This window comes from Camelus ferus, chromosome 34 (assembly GCF_009834535.1).
Source record: "Camelus ferus isolate YT-003-E chromosome 34, BCGSAC_Cfer_1.0, whole genome shotgun sequence".
Classification (NCBI taxonomy): Eukaryota; Metazoa; Chordata; class Mammalia; order Artiodactyla; family Camelidae; genus Camelus; species Camelus ferus.
Window position 1 is genome coordinate 940953 of NC_045729.1, and position 19519 is coordinate 960471.

Below are 19519 nucleotides of genomic sequence, written 5' to 3' on the forward strand. Positions count from 1 at the left end.
AGACACAGGAGGTAGATGCCACCGTACAAACGAGTTTGTCAGTGGTTTTGAAGACAGTGTTTCAGTGAGAATCAAAAGTACCAACATTTTCATTCTGAAATGAGACTCACATTTTTAGTTTCTCTTCTGCTGTCCTGAATTAACTGTTAAAAGATATGTTAAAACATGCAGTTTAACAAGCAAAATTTAAATACCAATGGCTTGAAATTCAAAAAGTAGAGGATGATTTCCTCTTTAAATTCCTTTTCTGTGTGCATCTTCTATATTGCAAGCAAAAGCATGTCAACACTTATTCTATGACGTGTATACACTGTTAAATGATTTAAAATTTCTATGAGACTAAAATCTGACCTTAGCACAATATCCCATATTACTATTCTGCTACTCAGTGTATTGTTTCCAGACGATTGTGTTGCACCAGACTAGGCATGCAGGCTTAGATTAAGAATCAGAACAGACCTTGCCATCAGCCTCAGCAGAAGCAGCAGGGGAGGGCTCCTGGGAGGCAGGTGCCAAAGCACTTGGAACTTTAGAAGACTAAAGGCAAAAAATGCAGGGAAAAAAAGAAATCAAGGATGCCAAAAATGCATTCAGAAACATTCTATAAACGTGAGTTTTCCCCTCGGTAGAAAATAGTAAAGTAACATGAAAACCAAAAGTACTCGGGGGGTATAAATTAATGTTTATTCTGCCTTATTTCCTGTACTGTTGTCACCTTTATTTAAGGCTTTCCTCAGATAAATTCCTCAGAAAAATCCAAATCCAAAAACTTCATTTTGATCTTTGGAATTTGATAAGATCTCTTCTGGGAAAGAATCAACCCAAGGTAACAGATTTTAATACACACAAAAATTTTAATATATGCGACCATTACAGGCATTACAGGTATTGTCACCTTCCCACTCCAAAAAGCCCTCTTGTTAGAATAAAGTCATTACTCATTTCAACTCATTTTACAAAGCTGATAAAGTCACTGAATTTTTTTTAAAAAGCCTTGATACTTTAAAATCCACCTTTAAGCACTTATTCCAATATATTCAAAAATATTTTATCTTTAAAGTGCTCTAATCTTATTTTAAAATTCGCATACCTTTACTCGAACAATGAAATAATGCCAGTGGAATAGTAAAAGGAGAACAAGACAAAACTAGAGCTGAGCGCCCCTCCGAGCCTTACCAGTTCATCTTTGCGCGTTGGGAACATGCTATAAAAACACCATTTTTTACCTTGTCTCGTGATACAGCTGAAGGCAATTCTCTTGCTAGCCTGTTTCTCCTTTGTTCCTAAAAAACACAACCAAGCAGAGAAAAGGTGATTATCAGAGCACAGATAGAAGCCTACTAAAAAAAATGTTCAGCTTAATTAAAAAGTACGGAATAACTTACAGTGTATCCTCTCACTGTTGGGACTCATGCCATAATTATATTTTAAAACAAACAAGAACTCATTTAACCCAATGCTTCTCAATCTTTTTTTCTGCCCCAACACACCTGAGGGATACAATACAGTGTCAGTAACAGTGGCTCCCCTGTACCAGGGATTCTCAAATGAGGGGCAGTGGACCAGCATCACCTCTGCCTTTCCCATTAAGAATCACTGTCCCCACATAAATGTGCACACAAGCCTTCAACGTACCGTGTAGAATTCGAAGTGCACAGATCACAGAAAACTGAAGCAAAACCCTTAAAAATCACTCTAACCTGCACACATCTGTGTTAAATTCACACAAGTCCCACACAAAAACCTCATACCTGTAAGAAACCGCGGTAAGAATGTTGGTTTCTTTATCCTGAACGATCTCCAGGAATAACTGTGTGGGAATCTAATGGTCGTTTCTGTCACCTGGCTCCTTTAACAGACTAGTCAGCTGCCCTCCCTCCTAATTTGCTATTATCAAACTAACCCTGGTACAGAGCTAGAGGAACTGTAAATTCAAATCAGTAGGTACTGAGCACCTACTACACGTCAAGCAGGTGCAAGACTATGAAAATGCAAAAGGATGCAGGTGTTGTTAGTGGCTCTCTCACAGGCAGCACCAGACAGCAGAAGAGCATTTAGGTCAAACAGTCAAAATGCTCCTGAGTAGAAAGCATTTAATGAACATTCAAATTTGCAAAAAGGGCTAATTAACAAAGCTTCACGATGCTTTGGGGTAGGACATCTTTTCTGACAGAAATCTGACCCACTTTTCATTTATGCAGTGATAGAAAATATAGATGATAAAAAATCTATGGATTTTAACAATCTTCAGAATAAAAAGTCAGCATTAACTGTACATTTTGAAGAGGGACACAAAGTAAAGGAACCTAGAGACCAGAAACTCACCCAGTCTGTTACCAACCAGTTAGGACCTTAGCTCGCCAGGTCACTAGCTAAGCCCCAGCTTCCTGGCCTGTTTATATCACCTACCCTCGTGGGGCTGCTGGAGAGATTAAGTGAGAATATCCACATAAAGTTTCTTGATACAGAGTTATTAAAGCCAGAGACATACTCATTTGTATTTATCTGAAATTATATTATAAATGACCTTGTCAGTATTACAAAAACTGTTCCAGACACACATTTTCCACGAAGTTGGTTTCAGTGTTACAAGAACTAAGTCTTTACCCTAAGACAGGGTCTACGTGGTATTTTTTTTTAACGTAACTGTTATCTAGTTCATTGAGTATTTTTTTAAGTGCCTTACTCATATGCATTTTGGAATTTTTTCTGACAACAGGTGTCTCCTCGACTATGTAGCTAAAAAGTAGTTCCCTGTACCTGTTAAAGAGAAGGCGCTTTTTCCCTCTAAGAGTGCCCAGCAAATAGCGCTGAAGTGACAGCTGCTGTCTGTCCTCAGGGTCCTCATCTGCCTAACCCAAGGGCTGAAGGCGATAACTCAGAGTCCCTTGCAGTCCCCAAACCCCGTGCTTACAACTGCCTGTCCGCCCACGTGCATAAGAGGAAAATCTGATCTAGAAAGGGGCTCTGGGATCTCACTGGACCAAGGAGCAGCAGAAAAAATTTACTGTTCTTGGATGAATAAGGCAGAGAAAAAAAATTGCATCTGGATAAACTGCTCTATCCACCAGCCTTGGCTCCATCTGAGATCTTAAGCAACCTGCAACATTAACCTCAAGTGGGAAAAAAAAGATCCATGAAATGCAGCCACCACAGTAGTAGTGATGATAGTACCGTTTTCCCAAATGCACTATAATTTAGGTAATTCTTGGAATGTTTCCAAACAGCTTTCAGAACCAAATGAAAACAGTTTTAAACACACTTAACACACTTCAGTCTGAATAAACTGCAACAGTCACTTAAATGGAACCAGGCAGACCTTCAACAATGAGTCAATGAGTCCCAGGAGCCTCTGTGAGTTACAGTGTCACAGCAGAAGATGAAAACAATGCCTCCAGGGGTTTTGAGAATTAAATTTAAGAGGACAATGTAATGCCCTCAGCATACTTCCCGGCATATAGCAGACAACAATGTGGTTGCATATCTATCTTACAGTTATCCCTTGCTCAATGAGTCTGATATAACTGAGTTACAACAGATTTTCTCTCAAAAGAGACAAATTCAAATTGTTTTACCTCTATATTATTGTTCATTAACCCACAAGCATCAGCAAAGTCTGGATGTTTTGTGTTGATGTAAGCCAGTTCAATTGCCACTAAGTTATGGACCTAGAAAAAAGTAAAATTAGGCTATATACAAAAATATGCCAACCTAGTTTTATTTCAGGAAACATAAACTTATTAAACACATAATTCTAAAACACAGTACAGGACACTGATGCCTAAATGAGAACTTGATAATTCTACTCCAACTGACAGGTCTGATAGTGAATATAACTTGCTCTATGTTTTGAATTATTTCTATCTCAGCATCTAAGATTACACTTCTAAGGGGGAGGGATGGTGACATTAAAGTAGTTAGAAGTATTTTGTTAGGGAAAAAAGCTATCTATCTGATGCGTATCTAAGTTCCAGGGCTTTATGCAATTTTGCTTTTAAAACCTTAGATCTTCCACTATTCCATGTCAAAAGTTCAGGTTCAACAACAAGAAAACATTGCATGATCAGATACAAGTAAGTTAAAGTAAAGGATACGTTTAAAGACCTGAGATAATCACTGATCAGCCTTGATTATGAGGCACCTAGTGCAAACATGTGTGGTTCAAAGGCCTCACTGGGACAGGAATCGGAAAGGAACGCTGACACTCATTTCTCCAGCATCGTAGAGAGATTAACTCCTTCATTGGCACTGTCCTGACAAATCAGGCATCAGAGCAGCACTCAAAGGGCAAGAACCAGTGAGAATGATTTATTTAAATGAAATCCCAACGATTCTGTGGTGTCAGCGGGCAGGGCCTGCGCTCAGGCTACCCGTCCTTCCTCATTTGAGCCTGGGGGTTATGCTTGCTGGGGAAATAACCAAGCAAAGACACTGACATTCTGTGCTTCCAAGCCTGGTCTTGCGCTCTAAGTAAACTCACCATCCTGAGCCCCGGAGCCAAGCGCACATGGACCAGGAAGGGAAAACATAAATAAACCAGCCAACAATTAGAGGCTTAAGGGCAATTTTAAATATTTCTGCCAATGTCAGGATTTTTCTTTTTAAGGACACAGCCATGATATTATAGTATTAGGTCATCAAACAAGGACACTGTACAAATGGCCAAATTACCCTGATGTACATCAGAGTTTAAAAAAAAAAAAAAAGCTTGCATATAATGGCTCAGTTCACTGGGGCTGAAGATAAACCTAACTTTCCATGCAATCAGTGCTGCTACGTAATAAAGCTAAGCTATTCACAGTTCTCAACAGTAATTCCACTCTCAGGAAAGTCTGTGGCTGCAGGCTAACAAAAATTAAAATATGAAGAAAAATGCATTTTATACCAGAATTACTGAAGTTTTCTTTGAAATAAGACTGAAACTCACTTCTTTTTCTTCCCAATATAGTGGAAAACATTATGCCTAAGCTCTAAAGTAATCATAATGCTGTACAAAATGACTGTTACTAACAGTGACTACAACGATGACTTGTGAAGGAGTAGCTCACCATTTCGTTTGTAACAGGCAACCGTTTACGAAGAAGACAAGTCACTACTTCAACTATGGCATCGTGCAGTTTAGGGAAACGCAACAACTCCTGTATGTGATGGAAGAAAGAAACAGTCTACTTTCTTTACAGGAAATTAAATAATCACTGACATGCTGAATTAGATTTGGAAGGTACAGTTAAGGACACTATTTCAAATCGCTTGCAGGTAAGGGAGCTGCAGATTTTAACTTGTAGCCCATCTGCTGTATTCCCGCCTGCCCCACGCAACCACTCCGCCATGTCTGTTACTACTTAACCTGAAACCTGGTACATTTCTCAATTACTTGTGTGCTGTAGTTGCTACAGTGCTGAATGATCCTTTGCATTTCCTCATGAACCAGTTCCACACAGCGGAGGCTCGGCTCTTCCAGACGTTTGATTTGCCGTTTGACCAGTAACTCAAACGAAACTTCAGGCACAAACAAAGCAGGACGAGGACCCTAAAAAATAATAATTTTTTGAGCTCTTATTATAACTACATATAATTTTGGCTCTTCTCTAATGTTAAAAGTAAATCACATTTTTAATTTTTTAATGAAAAGGACTTCCTAATTTCAAGAGTGAGAGCAAAGTAATCATACAATTTGATTTAAAAAAAAGATATAATTACATGGGTTAAAAAATAATAAAACTTTAACCTCATTTCAATAAAATTCTGAAAGTTAAGCATACTCACAGTTGCATTTCTAATGGCAGTCAAAATGTCAATAGTGTTAAGGCCACCTAGTGGATCAACAGACTCTAAGGTTCGCCCAAAAGTCTCATGGAAAATATAACATATTCTAGCACCGCCGCATCTGAAAGGCAATGAACTGTATGATTTCTAGTATTACTAAAAGGGAGAGAAGCTATAAGTTAGAAGGCTTTCTGTAAGCTTTAGGCTTGTCTCAGATAAACAGTTGTATTTAGACCATCTCCATGTATCCTCAACTCCATTATGAACCAGTTTCTAATTTTTTTTTAATGGGGAAAGGAGCCATTTCACGAAAGCCATTCATATATGCACGTGCGTGCACGCGCACACACACACACACACACACACACACACACACACACAGAGGAACTCCAAATAATGTTCATAATGATCAGAATTATCCTTCTAAAACGGGTTGCTCCTCTGACCAAAACTGTTCTGTTTTTTATAGCAGGAATTCTTCAAATTCTGAAGATACTAGACTTTCCACGGTCTTGTTCTGAGACCCCTTCCCTGCCTTACCCCGTTATGTCCTGTTACTGTACGTGCCATTCTCCAAATTTGCCGTGCATTATTCTTTCCTACTCCAAAGCCTAAAATACCCTTCTGCTCCCTGCCTTCCCAAAGTCTATTCAGATCCCAACCCAAATGCATTCTTAACTGGGGGGCTCTCCCAGTCCTTGAAGGAAATGTGAATGGTCTCTCTTCAATAATTCTAACAAGGCTTGATTAGGTAATTACACAGATATTTGCTTTATTAACTACTTATAAAACTATCCCTGTTGTATGTACTTTCCTGGATATGTACTATGTTTAATAATTATTTAGGTAGAAATTATACTTTTTGTCACCTAATCAAGCCATGTGTTACCTTGACCTACCTTACCCACTGAACTCTTTAAAAGTTCATTGTAGTAATCTTTATTTCCTCAATACACCATACATATAATAACCATTCAATAATCACTTTGTTAAATATCCTTTGGCGTTAGCTCAAATAGAAGGCTACCTGGGTCACACAAAGTACACAGAACTGTACACACTCATGTGTATGTGTGTGTATAACTGGTGAAATCTGACTAAGCCCTGTGGATTGTACCAATGTCCAGTTTTCTCGTTTTGTTATTGTACTATATTTATGTCACACTGTCAACACGGGGGAGGTGGGGGGTGAATGGTGAACAGGCCCTCCCTGTACTTTTATGTGCAACTTTCTAGACGTCTGTAATTGGTTTTCAAAGTTCAAAGATTTTCTTAAAGGTGAGAGTTAAGAGTAATGTACATTCTTGTATATTGCTAGTAGTAACACAATATAATCTACTTAGAGTGTAGCAGTGAGAGACTCTGAGGAGGTCACACGCCCTCGGATTTGGTGCCCTAAGGGTCTACTTGGATACATGCTCCAAAGACAGTCCATCACAACACTTTTATATATTTGTGTATCAGTGAAAGTGAACTATTAATAGTAGGGGACTGCTTCAGAAAATGAAAGTATGTATCTAAATAGCAAAATACTATGTAAATCTTAGGACTGAGAATACAAATATTTAATTACTACTAGTCATTTATGACATGTTGATTTAAAGAAAGGATTCCAAAATAGCATTACACTATCTGAGTTTTTAAAGATGTTATTACAGGCATTTATACATTTTACAAATGCATAGAAAAATGTTTAGGTGAATGCCAAAGTAGCCAGGGATGATGGATTTAAGAGTAATTTTGTCCTTGGGTTTTATTCTTTTTATTTACCTGCATTTTTGTATTTTTTTTTCATGAACAATTACACTGTGTGTATTAAACATTTTAAAAGTTAAATTAGGGGAGGGTATAGCTCAGTGGTAGAGTGCATGCTTAGCATGTACGAGGTAATGCGTTCAATCCCCAGTACCTCCATTAAGATAAGTAGGTAAATAATGAAATTTTTATAAATGCTTATCAATAAAGGTCTTGTTAAAAAAAACCTGTAACTTTTACCATGCTTTACATAGTTTATAGAGCATTTTACATGCATATCAGACATCATCATTTCTAAAAAATGATATTCCTGTTTTACAGATAATAAATCACAGCCAGATAATCTCAGAGTTAAAGTCACTGTAACCAAAGATAAAGTAATTTATCAATCCGGGTAATCAAATCCATAGAGAAATTTTTTACTTACAGCTCTGAAGTTTCAATATATTTTGCAGTCCCTTCAATAGTATTACAATATTCCGTGGCGAATTTGGTGATGAGCTGGAGTAAGGTAGCACTTTTGTCATCCACAGGCTCCCCGTAGCTGTTCAGGAGAGACTGATACTGGGCAGCGAGAACATTTATTCTCGTTTTCAGCTCTGGTAAGCAGTCTCTGATGTGGTGCATCAGCAACCTGGCAGACGTTAGACAGGAGGGATCGTAAAGTGAAGCTGTGTATATTGAAGACCCAAGCAGGTCAAAATTTTTAAATGCAAATGATTTGTGTGGGAGGAAATAACGCAATCTTAGACTAGAGGCGCAGGCTTAGTCTGAAAAAAATGACATAAAGGAAGCCATCCTGGTCAGTGCTTTTTAAATTTGCCTTCAGCCCCTCAAATTGTAGCAGTTGCTAGAGAACCGAATATAAATTGAAAGAAAACTGTTTTTATATTATTGCAGTTACCTCAAAGAATGTAAGCTACTCAATTCAACTCTACCTACATGGTTTTGGTTTCTGACTCACCTTTTACACTGGGTACTCAATACAGTGAAAATCAACCTTAAGATCCACGTCCATCAGCCTATAATTTATTTAGGAACTAAGCCAAAAGTAAGAGAAGACTGATTTTACTGCAGTCATTTATACATTATCTAGAAAGGTATTCCAGTCCCTCTACCATTACTGGGTATTCAGAATTGAAAGTACACAGCTTAAATGCTTTTTCTGAATAGGAATAGAAGACATCCTAAATTAAGAATAGATTATGCAAAAATTATGCATTTTAATTCAGTCCCTGAAATCCAAAGTGGAGATGAAGTCACCTGCCATCTTGTTCTATTATCAAAAGCAAAATGACTGTCAAGAATTTCACAATTAAGGCATTTTAAAATTCACTTGAGCATTTCTGAACTACAAGATGATTTAATGCCAACCATCTCAACAGAAATAGACATCTGCATTATTAAAAAGCTACTATACAAGAAACAAAAAGTGAAATTTTACAGGTAAGAACATTATGAAAATGTGAGGAATTGATAATCAAAGGTCTCAGACCAAAACCATCTCATTTTCCAAAAGGTAAAAAATATTACCTGTTTAAAGTTCTAGCAAGATACTTTGTTCCATTTCTATTAGCCAGAGATGGGTATTTCTTTTGAAGGAAAGCATACTCGTCACGGATTGAATCAGTTACACTCTTCTTATTGTTAATATCTAGCTGGCTCCTGAGGTCGAAAAATAAAAAACTGTTCAACTATAAGTCAACTGTGATCCTCTCAAGTACTTTGAATGAAGGTGATGATGGTGGTGGTGATGGTGGTGATGATGGTGGTGGTGGTGATGATGGTGGTGATGGTGGTGATGGTGATGGTGGTGATGGTGGTGATGGTGGTGATGGTGGTGGTGGTGGTGGTGGTGGTGGTGGTGATGGTGACGGCCTAAAACTGATGACAATGATGAAAGCACAGGCATTGCCTGTAATGCCTGACACAGACTGTTATATTTAAGTCTCACAATAATTCTATGCAATAGGTATTATTCCATTTTACACAAAAGTAACTTAAGGCTCAGGGAGATTAACTAACTTACCCAAGGTCACATATTAAGTAGTTCAGCCGGGATTCAAACTGTGTGACTTTCATGTAATAAGCAATGCCTGAATAGCGTAGGCTTCATTATCACCATTAGCTACAGTCAAAAGCAGTACTCTTAAGAACCAGGGACAGACAAGTGTAAAAACATGTGTGTCTTAATCAACTGTATCTTTTATCCATGGACAGGCAACAGAGGTGAAGAGCAGTCATCTACAAATACAACAAGCAGTTTTATACCACCTGCTTGCCTAAAAAGGGAGATAGTGGGAATTTAAAAAAAACAACAGCAACAGGGTAGGGACGAGGGAGAAGGACATGTGAATGGCAGCAGGTAACTGGAAAGATATCAGTTGGCCACATTTTCATTTTAAAAGGTCTGGGGCCGAAAGATGCTATGTGTCATTTAAACCCACTTTATATCTAGTTTGTGGGTGAACTAGGACTGGAACCCAGATCTCACGGTAACTTCGGTGCTTCCTATTTTTATAAAGGCTTTAGACTAAAAGGGATCTTCGTTTGAATCTGGCTCTGCTTTCACCAGCCATGTGACTTTCATAAATTTAATTTACAAAACCTAAACATAGGTTTTTGTAAACTTACTAAGTTTTCTGATTATCAAACAGACTAATGCACACACCTCACAGGGATGCTGTAACGGTCAAAGAGGTACCATTTGCAAACTGCTCACAGTAGTGTGTCTAAAACATAGTTAGACACTCAGTAGTAGTTTCCTCTCCACAGTTTTTGATACCAGCTGCTTACAATTAGGACACCTTTAATAAACTTTCTCCAAGTCACATCCCGGAAATTACATAGAATCACTAATGCTAGAGGTTAAACCGATCTATTAAAAATCTACCACCATAAAAACTCTTCCTTGACTGGGTGCAAATTAAATAATACATTTTTTCTTATCCAGTGCCCTCCTCATACAAAACATAATAGACAGGAATTTTTCAAGCCTAGCTATTAAATTTTCTTCCATTTTGTGGCACTGCTTACTTTAGAAACATTTTCTAGTTAAAAATATCTACAGGAGGCCTTAGTGAATCTCTTTTCTCCCTTTGGAAAGCAATGAATTCTTTAGCAATATAAAGATTATAATAAAAGGGGGAAAACTAGGGACAGGATCACATTTCAGACTGATTTTAAAAATTCAGATTTGCTTTGAAATGAGAAAGCTGCAATTCTTATCCCATTCTTGATTGCTAACCTGTTAACTACTCCAATTATTCCAAGTTTGACTGGTATAACCCTTCCCATTAACACATCCATGGCATCGGTACCCGCATCCATGAGATCAAGTTTAGTGATGACAGCTAGGGTTCTGCGACCTGGTAAATGCAAAAAAGAAAAGAAATGACTCATTCAATTACGCTATTAAGGATTAATAAAGGAAAAGCCTCATCTATAATCCCACCTAACATTATGCCTGCAATCATCTTGGTAATGCTTTTCTAACCTGTCTATATAAAAACTAATTTTAATCGTTGTGTTTAATTTTTAAGATTTTTCACATGTAATTTTTTTTATTAGCTCTCAGCTAACTTTTCTATTAGCATTTTAAAAATTTAAAATTCACTCATGCCTGGTACACAGTTCTGAGTTTTGATAAACGCAAAGTTACAGCACAACTGCCTCAAGACGGGAACGGTTCGGCTTCCCTCTGAAAACATCCCTGTCCCACCCAGTGACACCCATTTGTCACTCCTTGCTTTGCCTTTTCCAGAACGCTACACAAATGGCATCATACACGCAGCCTCTGAGTCTGGCTTCTTTCACTTGGCATAACCCATGCTGTTGCCTGAATCAACAGTTCATCCCTTTTTGTTGCTGAGTAATGTTCCATGGTATGGCTACACTGTAGTTTAGTTATTTATTTCCCATTTGAGAAACATCTATGTTGTTTTCAGTTTTAGGAGATTACGAATAAAGCTACTGTAGATATTTGCATACAGGGTTTCACATGAACGTAGGTTTTCATTTAAAGGGATAAATACCTAGAAGTGGGACTGCTAAGTTAACATTTTAAAAATTGACAGGCTGCTTCCCAAAGTGGCTGTGGCATTCCTGCCAGCAACGAATGAGAGTTCCAGCTGCTCTGCATAATGGCCAATTTTACATACGGCATTTTTTTCAATTTTATAAGCATTTTCCTATTTTGTTCCAAATCTACAAAATCATCCTTTTTAATGATTCCATATTCTATTATTATCTTAACTTAATCATTCCTACTGTGGGCCATATATTAAGTTGATTCTAATTTTTTAATTAATAATACTGGATTGGGTTGTTTCCTTACACTATATTACTAAATTAAGATTCCTAGATGAAAAGTATCATTACATTTATGGCTCAAGGGTCAGTTTAAAATAGAACTAATGCATACAAAATGCTTAACAGCTTACTTTAAATAATAAAATTTAAACCTTTGATATAGTTTATCTTTTAATTTAACTAAAATGAATATTAATTACTCATGTAATACGTTTCTTAAAAACTTGAAATAATAAAAAAATTTTAAGAAATGACTTAATTTTAGTCATTTCAATAGGGATTTTAATTGTCTTAGCACGAACATGTCCTACTAAATTTTTCTTTTAAATTCTTATTTGTATTCAAAGCAGGAAAAAAGAAACATGATAGAGCCCACAGATCCTCCCGATACTCACGTGAAAAAAAACTGGCTCCTGTATGGAGCAGAGCAAACATGTACTAGCAGCAATCTGGCATCTCATATATACTTAGAGATACACCCTATAGCATCAGTCAAGCATCATATACCGGCGCACAGTATGAACTGTATTTCCAAGAATCCCCTCTGCCTTGAGCCTGTCTAAATGTTCTCTGCACCTACAGAATGCAGACACCACAATTATCTCCTATATTATAATAGTCTACAATGACTGCCTACTATGACAGCAACTATTCTTAGATATCAGCCATTCAAAAGCTTAAATCATCTTACTTATACAAAATAAAAAAATCTTTTTGCAAAGCCATCTTATTATTTTAGAATCATTAGGTAATCATTACGAATTTGGATATTATGTGAAGTATTTTTGCCTCACCTGTACAGCAATTTATCCATTAAAACTTTATTTTCCATCAGAATTTCTATTTGATACTATAAGATAAATAGAAAAACATTATTCTTTTTTAATGTATATTAAGAGCTAGAGATACTCTTTTTAAAAATATAAACCCCTCTCTTGAGGGCGGATTTACCATTGCTAACCAAGCATTTAATTAAGTATTAACAACTGTCCTTACCATCTGGATCCACCTCTCTTGAAATTTTCAGTGCCTCTGATGTTGCCATATCTGTGTTAGCAGCAGTGACAGCGAGGATAATGGAATTTGGATTACTGATGAACCGAAGAATGAGCTCTCTGATTTGAAGCTCAATATCCTTAGGTTGATCACCTACAGGCACCTGAACCAAACAGAGACGATCAAGGAACCAGTAATAAAACTCAACTCAGCCCCATCCCCCCGCCATCTAATCCACAGAACATAGGTACTGCCCCATTTACAGATCATTAAAATGAGGAAATTATATACTACAGTGGTATGTATGAGTTTGGTAATATGTAAAAGTCTCAAAATGTAACTCCTGCAAAAGTTTACCATGTTAGACATTCGTCGATGTTAACTGCCTAGAGACAAATTCATTCATTCACTCAATTAGCAAGTATTTACTGGCAGGCTACTGTATTTCAGGCACTGTCCTATATGCCATATTATATCACACCAGTGAATAAGGAAAAGACCAAAATTCCCGCCTCCATCAAGCTTCAGTGATGCAGATAATAAACACATATATAGTATCGAGGTGGTAGTAGGGCTATGGGAAAAATAAAGAACAGGAGGCTAAGGAATTAGAGAAAGTTATACTTTCAAATTATTATTTTAAATTGGATTAGGCTTTTAAATCAAGTAATCAGAAAAGACCTCACTCAGATAATGACATCTGAGAGAATGACCAGAAACTGAAAGATACAAGGGAGAGGTCCATGCAGATTCTAGAGGAAGAACACCCAGCAAAGTGGACAAGATGGCAGAGGCTACAGCAGGGGCTAGAAGACTCACAGAGACAGATCAAGTGGACACATTAGATCCAACAAATGGAGCTTTTACTCCAGTGAAATGGGAAGCCACTGGACAGATACTGCACCAAGGAAGGACACAATCTAATTTTCACCTTAACAGTATCATTCTAGGGGGAGAGGATTATATATATAGGATTATATATATATAGCTCAAGTGGTAGAGTGCATGCTTAGCATGCATGAGGTCCTCGGTTCAATCCCCAGGACTTCCTCTAAGAGTAAATAAGTAAATCTAATTACCTCCCCCGCCAAAGAAACAAATAGTATCACTCTGGCTGCTTAGTTAACAAGTTATGAGGAAGACCTCTCAGGAGGCTCTGGTGGCAATCCAGCTGAGATGACAGTGGCTAGCTCAAGACGGTAGCTATGAATTTGTAAGACATGATAGAGTTCCAGATATACAGGCACACCCTGTTTCACTGCACTTTGCTTTATTGTGCTTTGCAGATACTGCGTTTTTTAACAAATCAAAGGTTTATGGTAACCCTGTGACAAGCAAATCTACTGGCATCAATTTTTCCAACAGCATTTGCTCACTCCATGTCTCTGTGTCACAGTTTAGTAATTCTCAAAACATTTCAAACTCTCCACCAGCAAACAGATCATGGCTCACTGAAGGCCCAGCTGATGGCTATCATTCTTTAGCAAAAAAGCCTTTTTAATGAAAGTATGTACATTGTTTTTTTAGACATAATGGTACTGCGACACAACAGACTACAGTACAGCTGAGCCTTAGACAACATGGGGGTTAGGGGCACTGCCCCCCCCCCACAGTCAGAAATCTACATGTAGCTTCTGATTCCCCAAAAACTTCACTTCTAATAGCCTCCTGCTGACTGGAAGCCTTATCAATGACAGCCAATTCACACACATTTCATACGTTATATATACTATATACTGTACTCCTACAGCAAAGTAAGCTAAAAAAATTAATAAGAAAGTCACAAGGAACAGAAAATACATTTACGGTACTGGACCGTATTGATAAGTACAGTTTATGTGTACAGTGTATATAAGTTTATGTCATCTGTTCACAAGAAAAATTATGTCAGTACCTACAGCAATATTGTCTTACGAGATAAAACACTGGAGATGTTATATACACACCAGACATCAAAGATGAAAAGATAATGTGAAAAAGAAATTCATATTTATTTACAGATGTAACAATTCATGCACTGGGAACAAAGCAGCAGCAACATGACTGCTTCATGGGAGCCTAGCCTACACACTGAGTGAACGCTGTAAAACTTTTACAGCACACAGCACTGCAGTCATATTCATAACACAGCCCTGGGAACCACTTACCTGTGCTGATCAGCTGATAGGCAGTTTCTCCAATTACCAGAGAAGGCACACTGTTTGGTAATATCATTCTTTGAAAGAAAGTTATTAAGCACTAAGAAAACTAACACATTATTAATTTTATATTAAATATCACTCACTTTACGCCTATGTAAGGATAGGCTGTCTACTTCAGTTGAAGTCTCCTACATGACGTCCTACACAGTGAACACTTAGGTGAGGATGGCAACGATGACACAAAAACATCTCAGACAGTTCTTGCCACACCATCACTAGACTGTCACATGGAGACACACACATACACAAAGGTAAGCTGATTAACTGTACAGCATGATGATTAATTACTACTAAGTGGAAGTGGGTCATCCTCGTCTTCATGAAGGAGGAGGAGTTGGTCTTGACATCTCAGGGGTGGCAGAGGCAGAAGAGGTGGAGGAGGTGGGAGGGGAGGCAGGAGAGGCAGGCACACTCCATGTAACTTCATGGAAACACACTGTAATTTGTCTCTTTTGTTTTCTCACTCTAAAAATGTTTCCATGCAGTACCATCTTGGAACTCTTCTGACAAACTGTCTAATGAGTTTGTTTTCTGGCGCTGCTTCTTCTGCGTCTTCATCCTCATCACCTGACACTGTTTCAGACGCACTCATCTCCATCAAGTCATCTTCCGGTGACATTCCTCCAGTATAGTGTCTACTTTAGCTCTTGAATTTCTACAAGATCCGTATTTTGAAACCCTTTACCTTCTACTTTTTGTAACCATATCCACAATCTCTTCCATGATTTCTTTGTTTGGCTCTGTCATAAATCCTAAAGTCAGACACAACATCTGGACAGAGTTTTCTCCAGGAGGAATGTATTATTTCAGGCCTTACGGCTTTCACGGCTTTTTTCATGACAACAGTGGCATCTTCAGTGGTGTAACCCTTCTAGATGTTCAGGATTTTCTCACACTGGGGTTCTCTTCCACAGTGTTGATGACCCTTCCCATAGAGTACCATGTGTAATGCGCCTAAAGGTCCACACGACCCCCTGATGTAGGGGGTAAATTAGAGACACTGTGTTTGGGAGCAAGGAGACCACTTCAGCACCTATGGTGTTTGACTCGTGGGGCTCTGGGTGGCCACGGGCACTGTCTGACATGTTAAGAACTTAGTAAGGCAGTCCCTTACTGGGAAGGTACTTCCTGACTTCAAGGACAAACAATCAATGGAACCAATCCAGAAAACGTTTCCCTTTGTCCGGTCCTTCTTGTTGTGCAACCAGAAGACTGGTGGCTGGTGTTTATCTTTTCCCTTCAAGGCCCAGAAGTTAGCAGCTTTATAGACAAGGGTGGTCCCTGATCATAAATCTGACTGCATTTGCACAAAACAGAAGAGCTGGCCTATCCCTTCTTTCTTAAATCCTGGTGCTTGCTTCTCTGCCTTACTAATAAATGTCCTTTGTGGCATTTTTTTCCCCCGGAATCGGGCACTTTCATCTTTATCAGAAACGTGTTCAGGCAGATAACCTTTCTCCTCAGTGATTTTCTTACCAGCATCTGAGAACTAAGCCTGCTGCCTCTTGGTCAGCAGAAGCTGCTTCTCCTGTAACCTTGACATTTTTTAAAAGCCAAACCTCTTTCTAAAATTATCAAACTATCCTTTGCTGGCATTAAATTATCCAGCTTTAGGTCCTTCACCTTCCTTTTGCTTCAGGCTGTCATATAGTGACTTCCCTTTTTCTCAAATCACATCAGAGTTTATGGGTATGCCGTTCGTACAGCAGTCCTGCACCCACAGAAAAGCTGAATTTTCAATACAGGATAAAAAGGTATTTCACATAAAGTGCAAGGTTCTTGTGCCATCAGGGACAGCTGCAGTGATGGCTTCATGAATTTCCTTTTCTTTTTTCACAATGGTCCTTAAGCTGGATTCACTTATCTTGAAATGGTGGGCGACCGCACCTGCAGACCCCCATCTATGGTACGTATCAGGCAATTCAACTTTTCTTATAACATCATGACTTTTCTCTGCTTCCTGGGAGCACTTTCAGCGTAACTAGTGACACTTCATGTGGGTCTCATGGTGTTGCTCAAGATTCACAGTATCACACTGAACACAATGAAAAATACGTAAGGATCTCAAGAGATCACTTTTTACCGTGAAATGCAATTTACAGGAGAAGAACTGGGATGATGAGCATCACAAAGTGTCTTATGTGGACGCTCCCAACACCTGAGCTCATCACAGCAGCACAGAAGGTAGCCATGAAATCATCACAGTAGTACAGTATGTACTAGAGTTAATTTTATGCAGTTACGACTTAATATTGCATTTTTATGTCTGTTTACATTTCTCTTAACTACAAATGCTACAAATGGTGCTGTGCACAGTCTGTGCGTGCAAAAGTTTTGATAAATTTTAATTTTGTAACAGATTTGTGTGTACCTTATGGTAGCAAATGATAGAATAGACTAGTGTCTACATATATTTCATGCATTTGTGACATACTTTTTTCTTAATTTTTTCAACATTTCTAGGCTACAAGGTTGTCTGCAAGTTTTTTCAAATTGTTGCCAATGTCCAAAAATGTTTCCAATATATTTATTGAAAAAAACCCACATATAAGTGGACCCATGCAGTTCCAATGTTGTTCAAGGGTCAACAGTATAGTGTAAACATATGTACACTGGGAAACCAAAAAACCTGTGTGACTTGCTTTTCTGCAATATTCCCTGTATTGCGGTGGTCTGCAGCGGGACCTGCAGTGTCTTCCAGGTACGCCTGTGTCGTAATGCTAAGGAGAGCCAGGAGGATTTGCTAACAGAGAAAGTGGGGTGGGGTAAGAAGCGTCAGGGATGACTACAAACTTTTTGGCTAAGCAACTGGTAGAACAGAGCTGCCATTTATTGAGATGAGGGAGACCACAGAAGGATCAAGTCAGGTTGAGGGACAGATCAGGACCTGGTATTAGACACATCAAGTCTGAAATGCCTATTAGACATTTAAAGGGTACGTGTCAAGTAGACAGATATACAGGATGAACATCCAAGCCTGAAGACATCTGAGTGCTGTCAGCAGAGAGACACTCATATTTAAAGTCATAAGGTTAGATGAAATCATCAAAGGGTTAAATATACTCCCTTGACTAGAGGTCCAAAAACTGAGCTTTGGGGCACTCACTGTTTAGACCTTGGGAAGATAAGAAACCAGCAAAAGGGACAGAGAACGAGTCACCAGTGAGATGAGAGATAATCCTCCAGAGTATGGTATCACGGAAACCAAGTAAAGAAAGTGTGTCAAGGAGAAGGGAAGGCTCAACCGTGTCAAATACTGCTAATAGCTCAAGTTAATTGCAAAAAAAAAAAAAAAAAAAGGCGATTATTCCATAAGAGGTTAAGGAAAAACCACATTTGTTCCAGTGAAAACAAACATGACCATATCCACAATGAGAAACAACTATTCTTTACCTTGGTCATTCCTGGCAAATCCACAAGTGTCAGATTGACGACGTTGGGTGAAAAAATCTTAAGATGAATTGGTTCAGGGCTAACTCCCTAAAAATAAGTGTTAAAATACCATATTAAAATCATATTAAAATTTCAATGAAATATAAAATGCTAAAGTAAACCTCATTTCAAGTAGATAGACATTAGATGCCTTTAAGTATTAATTAAGCCATGATCTTAAAATATTTCAACAATCAAAAGGGATGAAACATAGTAAATAAGGCAGCCAGCCACAGGTTATAATTCTGTCCAACTCTATACCAATTTATTTCCCTATATTTCACATTCTTTTCTCCTGATTCTAAGCAAGCAACATTTCTTAAATATGTGTAGCAGACCTAGTGCTGAACAAAAGAATAATGTATTACTATCCAAATTTATGAGGTTCCTGAGTTGACAGTGAGATACAGGTAACAGGTTATCCACAGGTAACGAGTATGACAGTGGTAGCAGCAACTGAAAGGTCACCTGCCCAGAGGTCAACAATAAACAAAGCTTAGTCAATCACTGAAACAGACAAACATCCTGAATGGTCATAAAGAATTAACATGGCTTCAAAAGCACCCTTCTGTCAGGAAATAACCTCTCCAGCGTAGTACGTGGCAGATAAAAGTGCTCAGTAATTGTTTTTTTTTAACATTAGTAGTTAGCTAGGTCCCACTTGTGGGATTAAATGTGCCTGTACAAGAATGGAAATAAAAACAAAAGAGAAGGGAACAGAAAGATAGTAAGAAGAAAGAAGAAAGAAAGAGAAAACAGAGGAATTTACTGGAGGCAAACATTCATCAAGATTAATGGTATCTTAGACACCTAATTTAAATTCTCAGAATATAAGAAAACAATTCAGATTTCTAAGATTACGCTTCATTTTCACTGAAAAGAAAAACTTAATCTAGCCTAACTCAGGTAAGAAAAAGAACTCTTCAAAATACAAGTTATCTTGTAAGTTATATAATGCTTCTTGAGTTAGAGTTAGAATCTATCAGGAAATGATAATACTGCAGAGGTATTAAATAGAAAAAGTATATAATAAAGATATATATATATATAAAAACACA

General features: G+C 38.0%; 1 protein-coding gene across 1 annotated transcript in view; it reads right to left on the minus strand.

The window, feature by feature from the left end:
• The window catches only part of DNM1L (dynamin 1 like), a 45375-nt gene that overhangs the window by 2740 nt on the left and 23116 nt on the right, over window positions 1-19519 (minus strand). The window contains 12 exon segments of the mRNA XM_032473359.1: window positions 111-143; window positions 460-537; window positions 1227-1283; window positions 3576-3668; window positions 5049-5138; window positions 5375-5530; window positions 5767-5887; window positions 7949-8155; window positions 9055-9186; window positions 10769-10889; window positions 12829-12991; window positions 18423-18509. Of these exon segments, the coding sequence (XP_032329250.1) occupies window positions 111-143; window positions 460-537; window positions 1227-1283; window positions 3576-3668; window positions 5049-5138; window positions 5375-5530; window positions 5767-5887; window positions 7949-8155; window positions 9055-9186; window positions 10769-10889; window positions 12829-12991; window positions 18423-18509 (1338 nt within the window).